The 21,224-nt window shown below is 36.4% G+C and overlaps 3 protein-coding genes across 6 annotated transcripts; all 3 read left to right on the forward strand.

Annotated features, from left to right (window-relative positions):
- Positions 1 to 1,039: 1,039 nt before the first annotated feature.
- Positions 1,040 to 15,056, forward strand: LOC106327888 (two-pore potassium channel 1-like). Of its 4 annotated transcripts, none has more exons than XM_013766203.1 (4): positions 1,040 to 1,117; positions 1,266 to 2,220; positions 2,294 to 2,455; positions 14,890 to 15,056. In XM_013766203.1, exons 2-3 carry the CDS (start codon positions 1,301 to 1,303, stop codon positions 2,445 to 2,447), a joined length of 1,074 nt encoding a protein of 357 aa, XP_013621657.1. In that variant the 5' UTR covers positions 1,040 to 1,117; positions 1,266 to 1,300; the 3' UTR covers positions 2,448 to 2,455; positions 14,890 to 15,056. The 4 variants fall into 4 exon arrangements, with proteins under 4 accessions (XP_013621657.1, XP_013621666.1, XP_013621649.1 ...); XM_013766212.1 differs by lacking the exon at positions 14,890 to 15,056 and adding an exon at positions 5,875 to 5,989; XM_013766195.1 differs by lacking the exon at positions 14,890 to 15,056 and having other exon boundaries at positions 2,294 to 2,663.
- On the forward strand, positions 10,724 to 13,031 carry LOC106336242. Its single transcript, XM_013775017.1, has 2 exons — positions 10,724 to 12,589; positions 12,639 to 13,031. The coding sequence occupies exons 1-2, from the start codon at positions 10,724 to 10,726 to the stop codon at positions 13,029 to 13,031; spliced, it is 2,259 nt and encodes a 752-aa protein (XP_013630471.1).
- Positions 15,057 to 15,398: 342 nt separating the features above from the next.
- On the forward strand, positions 15,399 to 17,161 carry LOC106342751 (RNA-binding protein 1-like). The gene is made up of 2 exons (XM_013781776.1): positions 15,399 to 15,934; positions 16,119 to 17,161. The coding sequence occupies exons 1-2, from the start codon at positions 15,713 to 15,715 to the stop codon at positions 16,932 to 16,934; spliced, it is 1,038 nt and encodes a 345-aa protein (XP_013637230.1). The 5' UTR covers positions 15,399 to 15,712; the 3' UTR covers positions 16,935 to 17,161.
- Positions 17,162 to 21,224: the final 4,063 nt, after the last annotated feature.

The following is a 21,224-nucleotide window of genomic DNA, read 5'->3' on the forward strand; positions in this document are numbered from 1 at the left end:
AAATGTCAAGGCATCCTTACAAAGGATTTTTTAAGATTCCTCACCAAGCCAGACACCCGAGAGCACATGCAACGCTGAGTCTCACCAGGCTCGATTTCCAATGTTTTTTTATTAATTTTTTTTCCTTTTTTCGTCTAATTAAAAAAAAAAAAATTAATCGTAGGCCGCCACGTGTCATGGGGCCCGCGACACAGTAACGAAACTCAGCTGAGATCAATCCTTAGCTTGAGAGTTTTCGGCTTCGATCCGACACAAAAACCAAAAAAATCAATTTTTTAATATTTTTTTTTAAGGAGTTCTCCTATGGACCCTGCGTTGCATGTGCTCTAATGACGGGTTTCATATTTGGCTTAGTCAAATATCACCATCAAATGGCCAACCTCATTTCCTAAAATATTTTTCTTAACTAGTTCTCGCATACCCGATTTTCTTTTCATATAATCCTGTAATAATTGCTAATTAAACATTTCTTACTTGGAATCCACAAAATCCTATAAACAAATTTTCTTTAATCCGAACCCGCATGATCAAACATTTCTTACTTGGAACCCGCATAATCCGATGAACTTACATTTTACAGTCATTTTTTAAACACAAATATTTGATACTTAGAGAAAAACCAACTCCTTTATTCTTTATTTAAATTAATTTATTTAAAATGTGTTTTAGTGATTAAAACTCTCAACTATTTTTCAGTTGGAAGAAAACTCATCGATTAAGTTTTTAATGTTTAAACCCTCAACTTATAAACCGTTAACGTCTACAGAATTTTGGATAGGAAGTGAAAGACATTAACAGTTTATAAGTTGAAGATTGAAACATTAAAAAATTAGTTGAAGCTTTTTTACTATTCAAAAATAGTGGATGGGATTTATCACTTAAAACCCTAAAACTTCCATTTTTTTATATGTATAGTTATAAAATATATATTCACAAAATATTTAAATGTTCAACGAATTTTTAGTATTCAATAATTGAAGTTTACTTGGAAGGCCACCGAAGAGATTATAAATCATAGGTTCAGAAAATTCATATATATATATATATAAAGAAAAGGAAAAAAAAAACAGAAAATAGGGAAGGAAAAAAAACTAGAAGTAAGCACTGAAGCGAATTGGTAAGTCTCACTTTTTCATCCGTGAAGATTCCGTTCGAATTTTCTAATATTTGGTCTGGTTTGACACTCATTATTGCTTTAATGACTATGTTATCTGCGTCTTTTGGTTTAAAATCAAGAACTGACAAGAGAATTAATTAATCTGCAGATATCAGAAATTACAGTATTTGGTTTGATTATAGAATGTCTAACCATTCAGCTCCATTGTTAGCTAGGGGGCATTTAGATCCCATGGATCAAGACTTGAACCAAAACTCATTAACTTCTTCAAGAAAAAGAAGATTGCGTCGTTGTAGAAGCGCTCCTCGGGGTGATTGTATGTACAATGATGATGAAGATGTCAAAACCGACGAACCACCTCCTCATCGGAGTATAATCCCAATGTTCAGGGATCTAAACCCGAATCTCAGGGAAGTGATCTTGTTCTTTGTTTTATACCTAACCACTGGTACACTCTGTTTCTACCTCGTGAGAAACCAGATCTCCGGTAATAAGACCAACGGTGTGTTGGATGCCATCTATTTCTGTGTTGTAACAATGACAACCGTTGGATATGGTGATCTTGTCCCTAGTAGTTCAACCTCAAGGCTACTTGCTTGTGCGTTTGTCTTTTCGGGAATGGTCCTTGTGGGTCACCTTTTAAGTCGAGCAGCAGATTACTTAGTGGAGAGGCAAGAGACTTTGCTTGCTAAGGCTTTCGATTTGCACAAAACAGTTGGTCCAACAGAAATTCTCAAGGAGTTGCATACTAAGTTGAGACACAAATGCTATGTGACATTTCTTGTCCTTGTAGTTCTCGTCCTTGTCGGTACGATTTTCCTTGTAATGTTTGAGAAAATGCCGGTTATTGAAGCTTTCTACTGTGTTTGTTCCACCGTTACAACATTGGGTTATGGAGATAGGAGCTTTAACTCGGGAACCGGACGTCTTTTCGCTGTGTTTTGGATCTTGACGAGCACGATATGTTTGGCTCAGTTTTTCCTCTATGTAGCTGAGCTAAATGCAGAAACCAAACAGAGAGAGTTAGTGAAATGGGTTTTAACAAGGAGAATCACAAACAATGATCTCGAAGCAGCTGATCTTGATGGAGATGGAGTTATCGTGTGAGACATCAGACAAATTCTCTCATCTTGTTTCCTTTAACTTCTTCTTATCTTTGTCTTTTGTGCCTTGCAGAGCTGCGGAGTTTATATTATATAAACTAAAAGAAATGGGGAAGATTGATGAGGAAGATATTGATGGGATATTGCAAGAGTTTGAGCAACTTGATTACGATGATTCGGGAACTCTGACGAATTCTGATCTCATTCTTTCTCAAACGACGTCTTAGATACAAAGGTAAGCATACTTCTTTAGTTATTATACCTGCGCACGACCAAACAAAAACCAAAAAGAATGTACAGTTTTGGGTCTGTGTGTGTGTGTGTGTTTTAATGTAATGCCACACACTCAGTTTTTTATTGTTACTTGATGCGTAAGTTTACATATATACTGTGTATATGAGTTTACACAAGTACTTTGTTTAAGCAAGATGAATCTTGTTATTGATCTGATATGAAGCTCTGATTTTTCCATTGATGTTATGCTCCTTTAGACCAAACTATAAAGAACAGCAGACCAAACTAAAAGTCAGAAAGATCTTTGCATTACTCTAAGAGTACTTTGAACAATAATTCAAGATTGGTTTTCTCGAAGGACAGGTGATAATGATGGTTTTATTGCTTTGTAATTTCTGGCATTCTGATAGATAAAAGACGCTACAGATGATGACGTTGTCCCTAGGATTTTACTTTTAACCTTAACTAGACTTTGACCCGCGCTTTGAAAACGCGAAATTATCTTTTGCTGGCATATTAATTAATCCATATGTTTGTTTATTAATATGTTTAGACCTAGGCATTTGGTTTTGGTTGTAGTTCAAAATTAATTTTTTTTTTCAATTCGGTTCTATTTTGGTTTCCTTTTTTATTGGTTTTTGGTTCAAGAGATATAGAAACCGTTCAATTATTTACGAATTTGGATGTTGGTTATGAGTTCCTGGTTGGGTAATAATGTTAAGAACCCACTAATATTTTGATTTCAATTCGGTTCTAATTTGATTCTTGGTTTTGGATAATTTTGAATAATTTGGGTAAAAATTAATATTTGAATTTTTATTTAAGATATCAGATAGCTTGGATAAATTTAGATATTCCAGGTAAAAAAATATTTGGGTTATTCAGTTATATCGGGAAATCATAATAATTTTTAATATTCGGAGAGAAAGTAATAAAATAATCTGGTATTTTGTATAGTTCGGTTTATAGGTAGTATTTTTAGTATAATTGATACTTTGAAAGCAATAATAATAAAATATTTGTAAGTATGTAAACTATATTTTGGTATCCATTTGATTTTTTGGTTTGGTTCTGATTTGGTAACCGTTCAGATATTTTAAAACATTGATATGGTTTTGTTTTGTCTTTTTGTTTGATTTCGTTTTTGGTTATGTTTTAATACTACGTTTTTGGTTATCGATTTAGTTAGAACACAACTAAATATAAATTTGTATATATTTAGGAATAAAGGCTTAAGAATACTTACATTCTCATACACTAAGATGATATACATAGTTTATCATGATATAGAAGTGTATTGCTTATATGGGTGAGTATATAAAATTTTATATAAGTACACACAAACAATTGTATTATTTAATTTATTTCACCATAGAATTATCTCTATATTTTCTTAACATTTCAATATATTTTACTAATATTTAGTAAAATTAGATCTAAACCTCATTTAAATTTTAAAAATATATTTTATACACACCAAATAATACAATAAAATAACGTGAAAGTCGAATTTCAAAATTCAAGTAATGTATAGACAGAAAGATTAATTATTTTGTTTATTTTATAAAAAACAAAATACTTAAATAAAAATCCAGAAAAGGATACTTTTTGTATGTATTGTGGATTCAATATTTTAATAATCGTAAATTTTAGTGTGGATTAAATTTTAATTTAAAAATGTTAAGTTCTTCTTTTTAAGAAATAATGAAGTTCATATATACTAATAGATAATATAATATTTTAAAAATATTTTTGTAGATTGTAATCGATACCAAAATAGTGGAGCCAATAATATTTTTGTACATTTTCTTTTATTTTATTTTAAACTATTACAACATTATTATTTTTTTATAAATTATTTGCTTCACATAAAAAAACATAGGAATATTCATTTGAAAGCTTCCTTGTTACAGTTTGACCTGTGCTATTATTTTCATTTTTAAAAATTAAATTAAGATTCATTATTTTTTTTAGGTTTATTTGCATTGTGTTAGTATATTGTTCTTAGATATTTAAGTAAACAAATTGATATTGAATACTTTAAAAACTGAACCGACCAATTGGATCAGTTCAATCGTGACTTCTTTACTAAGCTGAATCCAGATTGTTTCCAAAGCAGATTTGTGTTGACCCAATAAATTTGACCAAAATTGTTAGAACCATTAGAATAGATGTCTGATTTTGTTGAAAACCCCAATTTATATTTGAAAGATTGTTCTTCTAGTGGTTGTACATCAAATATAGTTTCTAACTTCAATGCATATTTGATTTAGTTGGGTTTATTATTAAAACCTAGTTGAACTTGATATATTAACGTTTGAAGAAAATTATTATTAAAATATTCTAATGAAATTGATATTAATGAAACAAAGCTTACTAAATTATATAAAATAACGTTTTAGGAAAATTATTATTTGGATTTTCTATGAAACAATGCTTACTTAGTTTAATAGAAAATAACAAATTTATTGGGCAGACAATTACATATAAATAAAAAATACCCTACTTCTAAGTATCACATATATAATCTTCAGCCAAAAATCGCTGTGAATCTTACACAAACTAAAAAATTGTAGAATTGTTTAATATCATATCAAATAAATTTTGATGAAAATTGCATAAAAATTTAAAATAAAAAATTGCATAATATATGAACGTAAATATATTATAGTAACACTATATTCATGTGGGTAGTTAATAGTTAATACTCAATTTAGAAAATGCATTAATAGAATTTACAAATTGTACATTAGATTTAGGAAATGCAATTAATAATCAATTTAGGAAATGCATTAATTAAATTAAAAAAACAAAGAATAATTAAATGTAAGTTTATTAATTACTCCAGTGGCATTCTATTGTAAATAAATGGTAAATCTTAGGACTGTTTCTTATTTGTACTTTTTTAATAGATTAGATGATGATTGTGTTAATTAATAGATACCCTTTTTAATATGGTGATTGCATAGAAATAGGAAAAAATCTTTGGATGTGTTTTTTTTTCGAATTGAAGAATATTGTGTTCTGATTTTATGTTGTTAATGTCCATGGAAGTAGGAATCATTATTTGAATAGTATTGAGTTTGGAACAAAAATAGAATATTTTAGTTTCAATTCTGAACACAAAAAAATCTAATGATATCTACAATATACTAACTAACATAACTAAGGATTTTAAAGAAATTAAGAAATTATAACTTCGGAAAACACTAATTAAAATTGATAAACAATACCTTGATTAGATCGAAAATGTTGAAATTGTAATATTAGTAGAACCATATAACCGGTAAACCAAAGCTTGATTTAATCATTATACACAATATTGTTCTGCACAATAGATTTCCAATTGTTTTGTCTATAATTGTTTTGCTATGAAGAAACATGGACTTATCTTAATTATGATCAATCGTTTGGCTACAGGTTTACATGAGTATTGGTTTACGACTGGTCATACCTTTACATGAGTATGTGTTTCATATAATATAAGGTAGGTGATGAGGTCATACGTTTACATGAGTATTTGTTTCAGATCAATATAAGGTATGTGATGGTTCAACATAATTAATTAGATTCTGTACGTGACATAATATAAGGCAGCGATTTAAATGGTTTAGCATGAGTATTGGTTTAGTAACGATAGCAACGATTTATTTGGTTAGGGATATTAATGTGATAGCAAAAGTGTAAAACTACAGTGTTTTAATCAGTGGCATTAGTTGGTAATTATTGAGGAAAACTCATGGTTGATTACAAAATGTACTTCCCTTTTAATAGATTAGATAGATAATAGTTCCTTCCGGTTCAATATTTTCTTTATATCAAACTAGTTGTCTTACAAATCAATTTTAACTTGAAAACCGATAAACAAAACTAATATTTTAGATAACTTAAATAAAAAGTGTTTTTTTTAGAAAAGAGATTTTTCTCACTGCTACGGTTTTCAAGATTGGTCTTTAACCAGCGGTCCGTTAGCATACTCTTTTCTTCGTTACCCGGTTGTATTACCTCTTTTAGCTAAAACTTCTGAAACATCACCTCTGCATTTTCAAATTTTTTCCCTTCCGGGATAAAACCTTTGGATATCTCAAGACTCTGCAGCTTTACCAGCCGGTTTGTTCTCCCGACCCGGGTCGGGGGGACCGCCGCAGTTCCGCCTCCTCAAGATACACCGGTCTGTCGATGTTGTCGGAGTCGTCCTCTTACTCTCCCTGAGTTCTCTTGCCACAACTCCCAGCGCCTCCGTCCTGTCTCTCCACTTCTCGTGCCGAAACCATGAAATCGTTCTGATGTTTCGTTCAAGAAGTTGAAGAGCTTATTTAGTCAGGTTGTTGGTTGTTTGTTTTGCAAAGCTACCTCTGCTTGAGGATATTTCAAGGAATCTCGGTGCTTTCCAAGTCTGAAAGACCTTCTCTACTCTAGTTGTTGCCTCTGTGTGAGGTTTTAAATAAACTATGGTCACTATTTACAGCCTACTACTGCCCTAAGTTAGATCTATTCTTCCCTGAAGAAAGCTCTCTAACCACTTACTCTCTGCTAGTCATGTCGAGCCGTTACTCTAGACGGGAGAAAGAGAAATGGACCATTGAAAACCAGCAAAGCCGACGGAAACCACCTCTTATCATCCCGGAATCAAACTGTTCAGAGCTTATAGAGGCAAATAAGTTCACCCTCATCGGAAGAGTTACAAACCCTAAAGCGCAGAAGACAAGGGCCCTCGTCGACTTCTTCCTCCAGCACTGGAATGTAGTCAGGCGCATTACCGGAAGTGCTTTGGGTCCAAATCTCTTTCAGTTCCGATTTGAATAAGAAGGATCTCCTCTCCATTCTCAACAAGGGTCCCTTCCACTTCAAGAAATGGATGATGCTTCTGCAGAGATGGGAACCGATTGTTGCTAACGATTTCCCAGCTAACATCTCCTTTTGAGTCACGATTCATGGACTCCCCTTCCACTACTGGAATGACCACACCATCAGCACTATTGGAAACGACCTTGGCAAAATCGAGGTGAAAGATATTGATCAAGCTAGGGTCAAAGTCCTCATAAATGGCCTCAAACCATTAGAAATGAGGAACGATATCCAACTTCTTTCGGGTGAAGTCACATAAGTGGAGTTTGAGTATGAAAAATTGCAGAAGCATTGCTTCATTTACCATATGCTTACTCACGAAAAAGAAGACTGCCCCCTGAAGAATGATAAGCACAGAGGCGCTAGCTCAATGAGAATCGGTATCAGTCAACAAAACACTATCGACCAAATGGAGGATATCAGAAGGAAAGGCTGGGAAAAGAGACCTGCATGCCACACCTCTAATGAGCTATCCTCTAGAGAAAGAGCTTACTACCCTAGGGGTGATGATCACACAACTTCTCATCGGAAAGACGTACAAGGTGACTATAGGAATGCTAGAGCGGGAGGCTCTATGTCATACTACAGAGAGGTCTCACGACCCTCCTCCGGCGTGGAGGCTCAGCACCGTTTCAATAGAGATAAACCAAGACTACTGGACTCTATTTCTGAATCAAACCATCGAATAATCCGGTATGAACCTAATCCTAAAACCCCTTCAAACCAGTCCTTCCAACGTGAGGTCTCACAACAAAGGAGCGACAACAGGGGATCCCTGGGGGGGAAGTAAACTCCAAACAACGCCATTTCCCCCTCCAAGGCTCTGATCCTGCTGCTCAGGCTCTGCTCCATATCTCTGCAAAGCGAACCCCTGCAAAGGAGAGACTCTCATTTCCCCCAAGCAGCAATGATCTCAGGTCGAGACTCGGCCGTAACTCAATCCAGCTTGAAGCACTGTTACAGGATCTGGAAGTCCAGTACCTTGAGGACACGATGCCACAACCTGTGCACAACTCATGTCACCCATCTAATTCGAAGCGCACCTCTCTGGAAGGAGACCAACCTTGATTGTCCCCTATTAGATCCCTAAGCGAGGACATACGTCATGTTTCCCACAGATTGGGTCCACTTAATCCAATGCATGTTGATGATGAAGAGGTCCTGGATCAGAGACCTCTGGTTTTGAAGGATACCTCTAAGGCTGCAGTGAAGAGGAAGGCTCAATGACAGATGCCTAAACCTCCATCCAACAAATGTCCTCGACAAAGCCCACTCCTCCATAGTGTTTCAGTAAAGAAACGCACCTCTCTGGAAGGAGACCAACCTGGATTGTCCCCTATTAGACCCCTAAGCGAGGACATACGTCATGTTTCCCACAGGTTGGGTCCACTTAATCCAATGTCTGTTGATGATGAAGAGGTCCTGGATCAGAGACCTCTGGTTTTGAAGGATACCTCTAAGGCTGCAGTGAAGAGGAAGGCTCAATAACAGATGCCTAAACCTCCATCCAACAAACGCCCTCGACAAAGCCCACTCCTCCATAGTGTTTCAGTAAAGAAAAGGTGTGTCGTAAAGGCTCAACCATCCCCAAAAAGGAGGACTCCAGGTGCACGACCAGTACCAGCGGGTAACACTACCAAACCAACGCCGAAGACCAATGTTTGGGCACGAATGGCTCCTTCCACTACAAGGAGAGGGATGGGTTTTTGGCTCCTTCCCGACATGCTTCCTTAGTGTGTTTGAGCTGGAACTGTTAAGGAATGGGGAACAACTTGACAGTCCAGCGTCTGCGAGGTTTTCGAAAGAAGACTCGCCCCGATGTAATGTTCCTCATGGAAACTAAGAACCAAGATGAAACGGTTCTTCGTATGTTTCGCAACACTGATTATGTAAACCATTTCACAGTACCTCCTGTCGGACTGAGTGGTGGCTTATGTCTCTCTTGGACAAATAAGGTTCAAATCGATATTTTGTCTTCTTCGCCAAATCTTATCGATGTACAACTTACTTGGAAAATCTTCTCCTCTCTTGTATCCTTTGTCTATGGCCCGCCCAAGGCAAAAGATAGACCTGCTTTCTGGGAATCTATAAAACTCTTAGGGGCAGGACGCAAAGATGCATGGCTTCTTGCTGGGGACTTTAACGACCTTTTGCATAATGACGAGAAAGTAGGAGGGCCTCTTCGCTGGAAAGGTTCATTCCTATCCTTTAGAAGCTTCGTGTCTCAAAATGGACTATGGGACTTGCAACATTTCTGTAATGATCTATCGTGGAGGGGGACTCGCTATAACCATCTCATCCACTCCAAACTGGATCGAGCTATGGCTAATGTGGCTTGGTCGGAATCCTTCCCATCTGAGTACCTAAACTTTGAGGGTTCGGATCATAGGCCAGTACTTATCTTCTTCGATCAGAACTTGAAGCGAAACAAGGGACTATTTAGATTCGACCGGAGAGTAAAAGAAAAACCAGAAATTCGGGAACTGGTCCAGGATAATTGGTGTGCAGAAGCTACTGCCTCAGTCATCTCCAAGATCTCCAGAGTGCGAGCCAAAATTGTAGAGTGGATTAAGCTTCAAAACCTCAATAGCAAGTTGGAGATAGTTGATTTTCTAAAACGGCTGGAAGAGGCTCTTACAAGTACCTCTCACGACCCGGTCCTCATTGGCAACCTCACAACCCGTTTAGAAAAAGCCTTTAAAGATGAGGAGGAGTTTTGGCGCCAACGGAGCAGAATCATGTGGCTTCAAGCGGGAGACAGGAACTCTAGCTACTTTCACGCAAAGACCAGGGGCAGGAGAATGAGAAACAAATTCTCCGTTATTGAAGATGCTGCAGGGAGGCCAGTGTATGAGGAAACGGAAATAGTGAATACCATCTCACAACACTACTCCGACCTTTTCACCTCTGGCTCCTCGGGCTCTCTGGACATTGTTCGAGAAACTATCAGACCGCTAGTTTCAGAGGACATGAACAAAGGGCTTATAACGACCCCAACCCTGTCGGAAATCCGTACTGCAGTTTTCTCCATCAATCCGGACAAAGCGCCGGGTCCGGACGGCTTCTCAGCCTCCTTCTACCAGACCTTCTGGGACATCATTGGAGAGGACATCAGTAGAGATATACAAGGATTCTTCTCAACGGGCACACTGAACCGCGACAGAATGAAACTCATGTGAGACTCATTCCAAAAGTACTCAACCCGAAGCAAGTTCCGGAGTACAAACCCATCGCTCTCTGTAGTACGCACTACAAAATCATCGCAAAGATCCTTACAAAGCACCTCCAACCTCTGCTGCGAGCACTGATATCCGATAAGCAATCAGCCTTTGTCCCCGAAAGAGCAATCTCCGACAATGTCTTGATCACACATGAGATCTTGCACTACCTCAAGACTTCAGGGGCTCGGAAAAGATGCTCGATGGCTGTGAAGACGGACATGAGCAAGGCGTACGATAGGATCGAATGGGATTTTCTCCTGGAAGTTCTTACCCGATTCGGCTTCCATGCCATATGGATCACGTGGATCATGGAGTGTGTTACCACAGTCTCTTACTCCTTTCTCATTAATGGAGCAGCCCAGGGTTGGGTCACACCCTCGAGAGGCCTGAGACAAGGAGACCCGCTGTCACCTTACCTTTTCATCCTTTTTTCGGAGGTCTTTTCCGGTTTATGCAGAAACGCACAAGAAAAGGGAGAATTGATCGGCGTCAAAGTGGCTCAAAACTGTCCCGCCATAAACCACCTACTTTTTACGGATGATACCATGTTCTTTCTACGCTCCAACCCGTCCAGCCGTACCACCTTCCTCAAGATATTGCGACTGTACGAAGAGGCTTTGGGTCAATGCATAAACCGTGGTAAATCCTCTGTTACTTTCTCCTCCAAAACTCCCCCGGAGGTGAAAGATCGTGTCAAAGCATGTCTGCGTATTGAGAAAGAAGGAGGTACCAGGAAGTACCTTCGACTCCCGGAACACTTTGGAAGAAGGAAACGCGACATCTTTACAAGCATTGTGGACAGAATCCGACAAAAATCTCATAGCTGGTATAGTCGCTATCTCTCGGGTGCAGGGAAACTTATTCTCCTCAAATCAGTCTTGGCAGCCCTCCCCACCTATGCAATGTATTGTTTTAAACTCCTGCTATCCCTGTGTAAACAGATACAATCCGCGTTGACTAGGTTTTGGTGGGATCTGTCATCGGAAGTTCGGAAAATGGCTTCTTGGAAACGGCTTACCCTCCCGAAGAGTTGCGGTGGTCTAGGCTTCAGGGAAATAGAACAATTTAATGATGCGCTTCTTGCCAAAATCACCTGGAGAATCCTCAGTAACCCAGAGTCTTTACTAGCGCAAACCCTGCTGGGCAAATACTGCCTCCATGATCTACTCATGACGTTGAATGCGTCAAGCTCTTGCTCCCATGGGTGGCGAGGAGTACTTGTGGGAAGAGAAGTTCTGCGTAAGGGGATGAGTTGGATTGTCGGCATTGGTTCCAGCATCAATGTATGGACAGACCCATGGCTCTCCTTAGACCGCCCCTTGTCACCAAATGGCCCCCCAACATCAGCGAATATCGTTCTCTTAGTTGCTGATCTGATCCATCCCGTTACAGGAGAGTGGAACCTGGCAGCCATCCGATCTCACCTCCCTCATTATGAGGATCTGATCAAAAAAATTGTTCTAAGCTCTTGCGGTATGTCGGACTCCTTGGTGTGGTTACCTGAGAAATCAGGAACTTACTCTACTAAAACCGGCTATGCCCTCACAAAACTCAATGTTGATGCGGGAATGTTGGATGACTTTGACTGGAAGAAATGTGTTTGGCAGGTGAAGACTTCTCCAAAGATTCAACACTTCTTATGGAAAACCAAAAACAGAATACTACCTGTTGGTTCTGTTCTCCAAGAAAGAGGCATGGGAGTCGATCCAAACTGCAAGAGGTGCGGTGCCCTAGAGACTCCACTTCACGTCCTCCTTATGTGCCCTTATGCGACAAGTGTTTGGGAGGAGACGTCGGGAATCTACAAACCGGACAGTACAACTGTCACCTCTATACCACTTCTCGTCCAAACATGTCGTCGAATGATAACTCTACCCCCTACAGGTCTTGGGGATGTGACTCTATACCCATGGACGTTGTGGAACCTGTGGACAAACCGTAACAAACTCCTCTTCGAGGATAAAAATTTCTCTGTTGAAGAGACAATACTTAAATCAGTTCAAGATGCTCGAAAGTGGAAAGAAGCGCAGGATTCCCTCCCAAAGAAAACGTTATCACAAAGTGTGGTCCTATCCCCCACCCCTACTCTAAATCAAGCCATTAAAATCTATACAGATGCGGCATGGAGTCACACCTCCCACTGATGTGGTGGTCCACAAGACAGATGATGTTTCAGACTATGTCTACTCGTCTCACCGCCGAAATGTTACCTCTGCCCTTGTAGCGGAGGCATTGGCGATCAAGGCTGCCATTGCTTGGGTAGCTGCGTCTTCATCCCTGAATCAACGTCCAGTCGTGGTTCTCTCGGATGCGAAGGTCCTCGTCGATCTTCTCAATGCGAAGAAGGTTGACGTCAAGCTCCAAAGTGCTCTCTATGACATTTATGCTCTAGCTAGACACTTGGTTTCTATCTCCTTTAAGTTTATTCCCCGCTTAGAAAACTTTGTTGCTGATTTGGTGGCAAAATCAGCTTTGTTTAATTTTGTAAAATCCTCCATCATGGAGTAACTATTTTTCTTTTATGAATGAATGAATGAATGGTTTGAACAAAAATAAAAAAAAAAAGTGTTTCACCTAAGGCTGGGCAAAAAACTCATATCTGAAGAACCGAACTGAATCCGATCTAAAAAAGTAGTACTGAATCCGAGCCGAAATTGATTAGATATTTGAATGGATTCAAAATTTTGGTATCTAGAGAACCGAAACCAAACCCGACCCGAACCAAAATATTTCGGGTACTCGAATGTATCTGAATTAGATTTATATACCTAAATATATTAGTTATTTTTAAATTTAACATATAAAAATATCTAAAATATATAATATATTTTTAAGTTGTCCAAAATACTTGAAAATATATACAAATAGTCAAAATTAAAGGTGCAAAATAGCTAAACAATACTCAAAAACACCCAAAATATTTGAAATATCTATTGATTCTCTATCCAAATATTCAATCCAACCCAATTTTATGTTAAGTTTAAGTATTTTTACATATGTTATTCAAATATATATGCAATATATAATTTTGTTTTAAAATTTTGAGAAATTTTAAGTATATAGTGAATTTAAATTTTCTTAAAATAATTTAAACGGGTTATCCGAACCCGAACTGAAATTTATAAAAAACCGAATAGAGCTGAAATATTTAACCCAAAAAACCCAAAACCCGAATAGATCCGAATCCGACTGGATACCCGAACGTCTACCCTTAGTTTCAACCAAAAAAATAATAATTAGAAAACCATAAATAAAAGCTTTATAGATGAAATCTGAAAAGTGTGTCACCACCTATGACTCATACTCCTTCACTTTCTTTTACGTATCAGACAAAAAGAAAAGTGAGTTTTGGGATTACTTAATGAGAGTAGGTTATATAAACCTACGAAATCATCTAAGACCACATAACACATTAAGCATAAGTAATAAGATAATATTATCGAAAAACAACAAACAACCTAAACCTCTAGCTAGGACCTAGTTCACTTGTGGCCTACTTATGTCTACAACACGACCCTACAATTAGAGGTTAGATTAAGATTCGTGTGATATCAGTTTATTCTTTTAAAGGAAAACTACATTAATTCTAATCCACTCATTAAAATTTTATAATTATTGAGTCAAATTTTGTATATAGTTATGTTTAAATTTATCTAAATATTTTTTTGTACAAAACTTCATGTTTATTGGAATAAACCGTAAAACTGAAATAGTGAAAATATTAAATGTAACCCGTTCCACCATTTAATTACATAAGAAAATATTAGCTATTTCTGATATTTATCAATTAAAATTATATTAATCTAAGTCTAAACCATCTAAATCAAAAGATTATTTTAAATCAAATTAGTTCTTATTTTAAGTATTTTATTTATTATTATTTAAAATAATATTGAAGAGCATATCTGCCAAAACAAATATCATTCCCACGAGAGGATATTCCTTTTAATCTTCTTCGATGTTGTTTACGAAATTTGATTCTTTTTGGGTTATAGTTGATGGGTTTTTTCTATCCATCCCTACTATAGAACCGGACGTGAGAGTTTCTTCTCGTACAGTTCCTCGTGAATAAATGGACTAATGTTATAAATTCATAAACTTGGGTTATTTTGTGTATCTTTTAATCAGTTCAATTAGTTTAATTTTTTAAATATTTGGTATATTAAATTATTAAATATTTTAATTTGGTGTAGTAATGTAATTATGATTTTTCAATGAAGTTATATATATATATTTATATATTATACAGCTTGCATAATTTCATCATACAAATAAATATATAATTAATAATAATTTGCTATGTATTATATCTAGAGTTAGATGAATATAATTTTAATTAACATTTACTATGTATTTAACCATTTAGGTACTCTTGAGTTTGTGGCAAGACCAAGAAGGAAGACTTCTAAGTAATTTGTTTTTAAGATTCATTTCAGTTTGGACCAGAACTTATGCTTTGTGTTGTTTGACAGAACTTTAACTTATGGTTTGGTGTTTGTTGAAACTTGAACGTGTGTGGTGTTTGTTGTTTGTTGTTTGTTGAGACTTGACACTTGAGACTTGAATTATGTTCGATTTAAGTATGTGTTTGTCGGGTCTTTTTCTAATTTTTTTTGGGTGGGCTTGATCCGCTTGATTAATGGGTGGCGGTGAGGGTTTCCAATCCAATTCGTTGCGGATAATCTTTGAATTGTTAAAAATGAATCAAACCGCTGCGGGACGGGTCGGGCGTGGCGGATCCGACCCCTAGTTACGAGCTTAGTGAACGAAATATAGAACCAAAAATTATTGACAATCAGAATGCCAATATAACTTGGGCCTCAAACCCTTTACACAAAAGATTTTTAAGCCCGTTAGTTCCGTGTCAAATCAGACCACTGCTCTCTCTCTCTCTCTCTCCTATCTGGTAAACTTTCCTCTTCGCCATCAAATTTGACAGTCTTACTTATTTTCTAGGGTTTTTTCTACAGTCTTCTTCCTGAAAAATTAGGGTTTTCGTTGTTTATCCCCACTTTCATGATTGTTTCTTCTTAATTTATCATCCCTGTTACAAGAATTTTCGATGGGTTTTTATTTTGACAGTTGGAGTCAGTCGTAATTTCACAGCTCTGATCTTTTGACTTTAAATTGCGAAATTAGAGCAAGTATTGTTGTCATAATTAAAGCTGCAGATTAGGGTTATTGGGGGTATGGATTGTGACCGATACGAGTTATTTATTGGAGGCATACCAAGAGGGACTAGTGAAGAGTCTTTGAAGCAGCATTTCAGTAGATATGGATCTGTCTTGGGAGCTGTTGTTGCTAAGGAGAAAGCCACTGGCCAACCCAGAGGGTTTGGGTTTGTTCGCTTTGCCAATGCTTATGAGGTTGATAAAGCTCTAAGGGATTCTCATTACATTCTCGGTCGTGCCGTAAGTTACCAATTTTTACTCTTTATTCTCTTCTTATATGTCTTGTCTTGTGTCACTTATGTTATACTCTGAAATGCCTCTCTGATTGGGATCAGCTCTGGTTTCAGTTGAGTTTGGTCGGAAAGTTTAACTCTTTATTGATTATGCCTTGTAGATTGATTACTATTTCATGTCTTTATACCAGGTCGATGTTAAAAAGGCGATACCGAAACATGAACATATGAGACAACAACTTAACGTGCAACCATACTTGAGCCAAGTTCAACAGAACAACGATGGTGGTGTTCATGAGATGTTAATTAATGGGAATAACTACCATAGGACTAAGAAACTGTTTGTTGGGGGCTTATCGTCTGAGACGACTAAAGAAGAGTTCAAGACTTACTTTGAGAAGTTTGGTCGTATTACCGATGTGGTTGTGATGCATGACAGCGTAACAAACAGACCAAGGGGTTTTGGGTTTGTCACATATGATTCAGAGAACTCTGTTGAGATCGTTATGCAGAGTAATTTCCATGAGCTGAGTAATAAGCGCGTGGAGGTGAAACGTGCAATACCTAAAGAAGGAATCCATATCAATAACGGTGGGAATCATAGCCTTCCTCCTACCTACAACAGCTTTCAAACGACACCGTATGTGCATGGGAGAAATGGATATGAATTGACTGCTCAGTATCCTCCGGTCTTTGCTTACCATCATGGTTTCCAAGGCTTTCACTATCCTTATGGCTACCCGGTCACAGCTCAAGGACCTACCGTTCCATGGAATAACCTGATTATGCCACCCACACCGGGGTTTTACTGTCCCCCTTCTCCTCCCACAACCAACGCTCATTGTTATCTCCCTTACATGAACGGGTTTGATCATGTTGGTATGAGCGTCACTGCGTTCAATGCTGTACCATGGCCTGTAGGTGGTGATGGAGCTGTGGCGATACTACCTCGGTTGGAAGATTTGAAGCTTGAGGTCCCTAATCAAGGCCATAAGAGAATGAATTGAGCTAACATAGGGAAGCCATTACCCAATGGTACGTATGGATGACAGTTGCAGATTAGAAAATGCAGTTAGGCTCACATGGTTAGGGAAATTCTTTGGACTCGTTCAATGGTTTTAGCATGTCTTGGTTGGTTTTATTTCCTTGTATATACTAGTATTTATTTAGCTATTTGATTTAACCCAAAACTTGTGTAATACATCACACTGATTTTTTTCCAGCCTCTCTTGCATTATGGGGGTTTTTTTTTTTTTTGTGATTATATGCTTCACGAGACCACCATTAGTATTTGATGTTTTTTAAATTCAAAAGTGAATACAGAGAGAGATAGTGTGCAAGTTAATTTGAAAAACATAAAACAGTGGTCCTCTGGAATAATTTTGAACATTCGTATTGATATAGTTGGGACAATTTTTAATATCAATTATGACTTGCTAATGTTGCGCTTACTTTCTTTGAAATTTTTGCAAATCTTAATCATAGTATATAACGTTGAGTTGGCCTAGTGGTAAAAGAGTTACGGCTGTAACTCCTGCCATCCAGGTTTAATTCACGGTGAAAGAAATTATTTACAATGTTTGGATTTCTCACCATTTTTTTTTATCAAAAAAAAAACACACTAGAAGATAGTAGTATTGGTGTAACAAACTATTGTTCATAAGATACTAGGGTCGGTCCGCGTTACGCGCGGGATTTGGCTTATGTGTGATTTCTATTTGAACAGAATTGTAAAAGAATTGTTTATTAGGTATTATTTAGTTTCATGTTGTATTGATTGTTTTACATTATGAGATATTTGAAAGAGATGGTGGATTTCACGTTGTTAGATATGTAAGTTTGAACGTATGTTAGGCTTACGTTTGTTAATGTGGCCTTGTATGGATTTGATGAACATATGTAATGTTTTTAAGTAGCTGAATATGTTGTTGGATCAATTTCTTTTTGGTTTTGTTATCTTCGTCTCGGTTTAGTAATATTTTATCGACCAAGCAATTAGTGAGTTTTATACTAATTGTAGTGCAGCGTACTCCTGCCTAATAGTATATTTATATGTATTTTTTAAAGCAATTTTCATATGTTTCTATTTGTTTTAATCTTTTTTTTTATCCATACTGTTGAAGGATCCAATAAGAAATAAATGCTAATCTTTTTGTATTAACTTTTATTGCTTTCAAAATACTTCTTAATAACTGGAGAAGGAATTTGATGTGTTGCATGTGAAATTGAAGAATTATGAAGTTGGTTTGTTTTATAAGATATTAAGGTTGAATATGTCTTACAAGCGGGCAAGAATAGGGTTGAATATGTTTTGTAAGAATATTTCATTTGTTCTAAACTAAAAATAAAGTTTTTTTTGGTAATTAACTATAAATAAAGTTAATCTTTACTATTTGTTTTTGTTGTTTTTATTAAAAATAAATGTTTTAAAAATTATTTTACCTTTTTAATGATAATTTTACATTTATTATAAAAATAAGTAAAATACTTGTATTACAGCTGAAATTCAATGTATAAATCATGAATTATTTTCATTCTTATATGTATGTATATATATATTTTTAATCCATAGTTACTTTTCTTGTCTTTTATACGTTTTCAAACCTATTAATGTAGATAATATAAAAATTTAAATTTTGTTTCTAAAGCTAGTTAAATAACATAACAATCAAAAGAAATTATTATTTAAGAATATACACATTTTATTATAAAAAAATTCAAATAAACCATATCATCCAAACTGGTTTGTCGGTTTTGGCTGCCACTAAGTAAGATATAAGTAGATGATAAAAACCGCCACTACGTTGATACGAAAGCGAGCTCAGTCAATAAGTGCTCAGTCAATAAAACTTATATTGGTATGTTTCTCACATAAGGAGCTGCATCACTTCCTAGTCTTACTCCCTTGCCTCCAACTCTTTGTCAGCAATAATCAGTGGCTTGTTTAAGTCCTTTTGAGTGCAATCATCAAAAGAATCAACTCTCAATCTCGACTATTCTCTTCTAAATGAATAAAGAAAAAAGACAAACATATTGCAAGACTTACCCAATGGAAACAGCTAGGGAGATCAGAGATGGAGGAACTTGATGCACCGTTACAAATGATGAACCTCGATCATTACCTTTTATGGGTTCTGAAGTTCATAAAAGCTTCAACTACTATCTCATTCTCCATACTTTTCGTGATGGCCCAACATCGCCTAACAAAGCTTACAAACTCAATATACGTTTTTCTTGGTTATATATGAGTATACAATAACTAATAAAGGTAGAGAGACATTCATTTCAATGAAGAAATAAAACGCATTACCTTTTTCAATATTCTCGGCTGAGATAAGCCATGGTAGCCCAAAACTGAGTAGTGGTGAGCAGATTAAAAAACCGAGCAACATCATCTGACATAACTCCATGCACAGTAGACTGCATACAATGTGATGATAAGCAGTGAATATTTAAAGCTAGAAAAAACGCTGCAATAGTTTGAACCTTTAGGTTCTGAAACAAACAAAGGAAGCGTTTTTAGCTTTACCTTTTATCAAAAGCCATTTCTTTGATTTATCCATATCTTTTTTCTATCTTCCTCATCGTTTCTTTTTACGGCCTCTACGGTTCCACACCATCATACTTGTGCTTCTTCTGGGCCTGCTAAAAGACAAAAAAAAGTGATTTTGTAAGTTAAAATGTAGATACCAAAAACAAAAACCTTTCGCAGCAGGAAAAGACATAGAGGAAGCAATCTGTTCTTCAATTGATGAATCAATGAGTAAACAATAAGCTTTCCTTACAGAAACTAAATGGTTGGCAAGTTTTGCGTCTGACTTCAACAGCTGAAACTCAATCGTTAGTCTAAAATTGCTTCTGAGACTAATTAAAGGTACGTAATTACATCTACTAAAACAAAAAAGCACTATCATTCCCATATATTGTTATTATAATTTGGAATGAATAATCTCTAGAGATGACAGAGCAATATTGTGTTTCTCATCAAGACAATCAAGAACACAACGTCATTGCCACAAACTTGATAAAACCAATTCCCATTGCTAAAGGTTGAAGATATATATTACTCACCATGATCTGGATCAATTCTCTTCATTCTCTTGCGGATTCATCTCCGTTCGCTGCAAACGTCTCCAAACACAGCAAACCGTAACGTACAAATTCATGGGGTTTCACTTCCGTCAGATTAAATACCTGTAATTGTATAACCCACCATGAGCTCTCAAAGCAAATACAATAATTATAAAATCAAACAACAACAATCCAAGTAATAAAATTTCTGCCTTTTCGTGATAAAAAATCAAAACAGAGGACACCGACAGTTCTTCGCTCATGAACTGTTTAAGTCTCTCTTTAAGAACAGATCCAAATTAAGAATTGAGAGGAATGAAATAATGAATTTTACTGGAAGAAACTTAACATATTTATAGCTGCAGATTAACCGACTGGAAGAAGGGAGAGGATGCATTGAATGTGAAATTGTGGAAAGAGTGAAGAGATGGAGTCAATTAGAAGGTTAATGACAATGATTGATTGCGGGGAGTTTCGTAACGGTGCCAGCTTTCTAGCTTTCTAAAGCAGGGGAGAAGAACTGCAACTGATTCGACGCGGACGATGGCTTCCACCATGACCGGCAATATTCGTCACTGGCTGGAGCTCCACTGTCGGTGGAAGAAGATGGACTGAAACGATGAACCCTAGAAATCTAAAGCATTGCAGATCCACAAAGTGATTCTTAAACGTGAATCAAACATCTCGAAACTCCATAGCTGGTATCAGAGAACGAAGGACAGATTCATTGTGGAAGAAGAACACAAACCCTATGATTTGTGATTGCTCTTGCTTTCTATGGGGCCGGCTAACGGGAATGAGCAGAAAGCCCAAAAAATATTAAGGATATGTCGGAAACAAAACGCACAGCATCAATAAGAGGACACGTGTCTCGTTCAGCTTCACTAAATTGATGATGTGGCATCCGAGCTGGACACTCTAGAAGGGATACAAAGCTTACTTTATATATAAAGATATCTTTAGAAGTCCAACAATCTGAAACAATTTATAAATGCATGCATGTCTTCAAATTTGTAAAAAACTCAGTAAAATCTCGATTACAAAAGTAAAAAAAACTCCGAAAACTAGGGGTGGGCACAATTACTTTTTATCGGTCCCGTACTTGTTGATACTTGACCAATAAGATTGGGTTTGACCGGTAAAATCGGGCTTGACCAAATCGAATATCAAGTAATCTATTTAAATTATTTGCAAGTATAAACTAAATATCAAATATTACATAAAAG

The sequence above is a fragment of the Brassica oleracea genome, chromosome C1 (assembly GCF_000695525.1).
Source record: "Brassica oleracea var. oleracea cultivar TO1000 chromosome C1, BOL, whole genome shotgun sequence".
Taxonomy (NCBI): Eukaryota; Viridiplantae; Streptophyta; class Magnoliopsida; order Brassicales; family Brassicaceae; genus Brassica; species Brassica oleracea.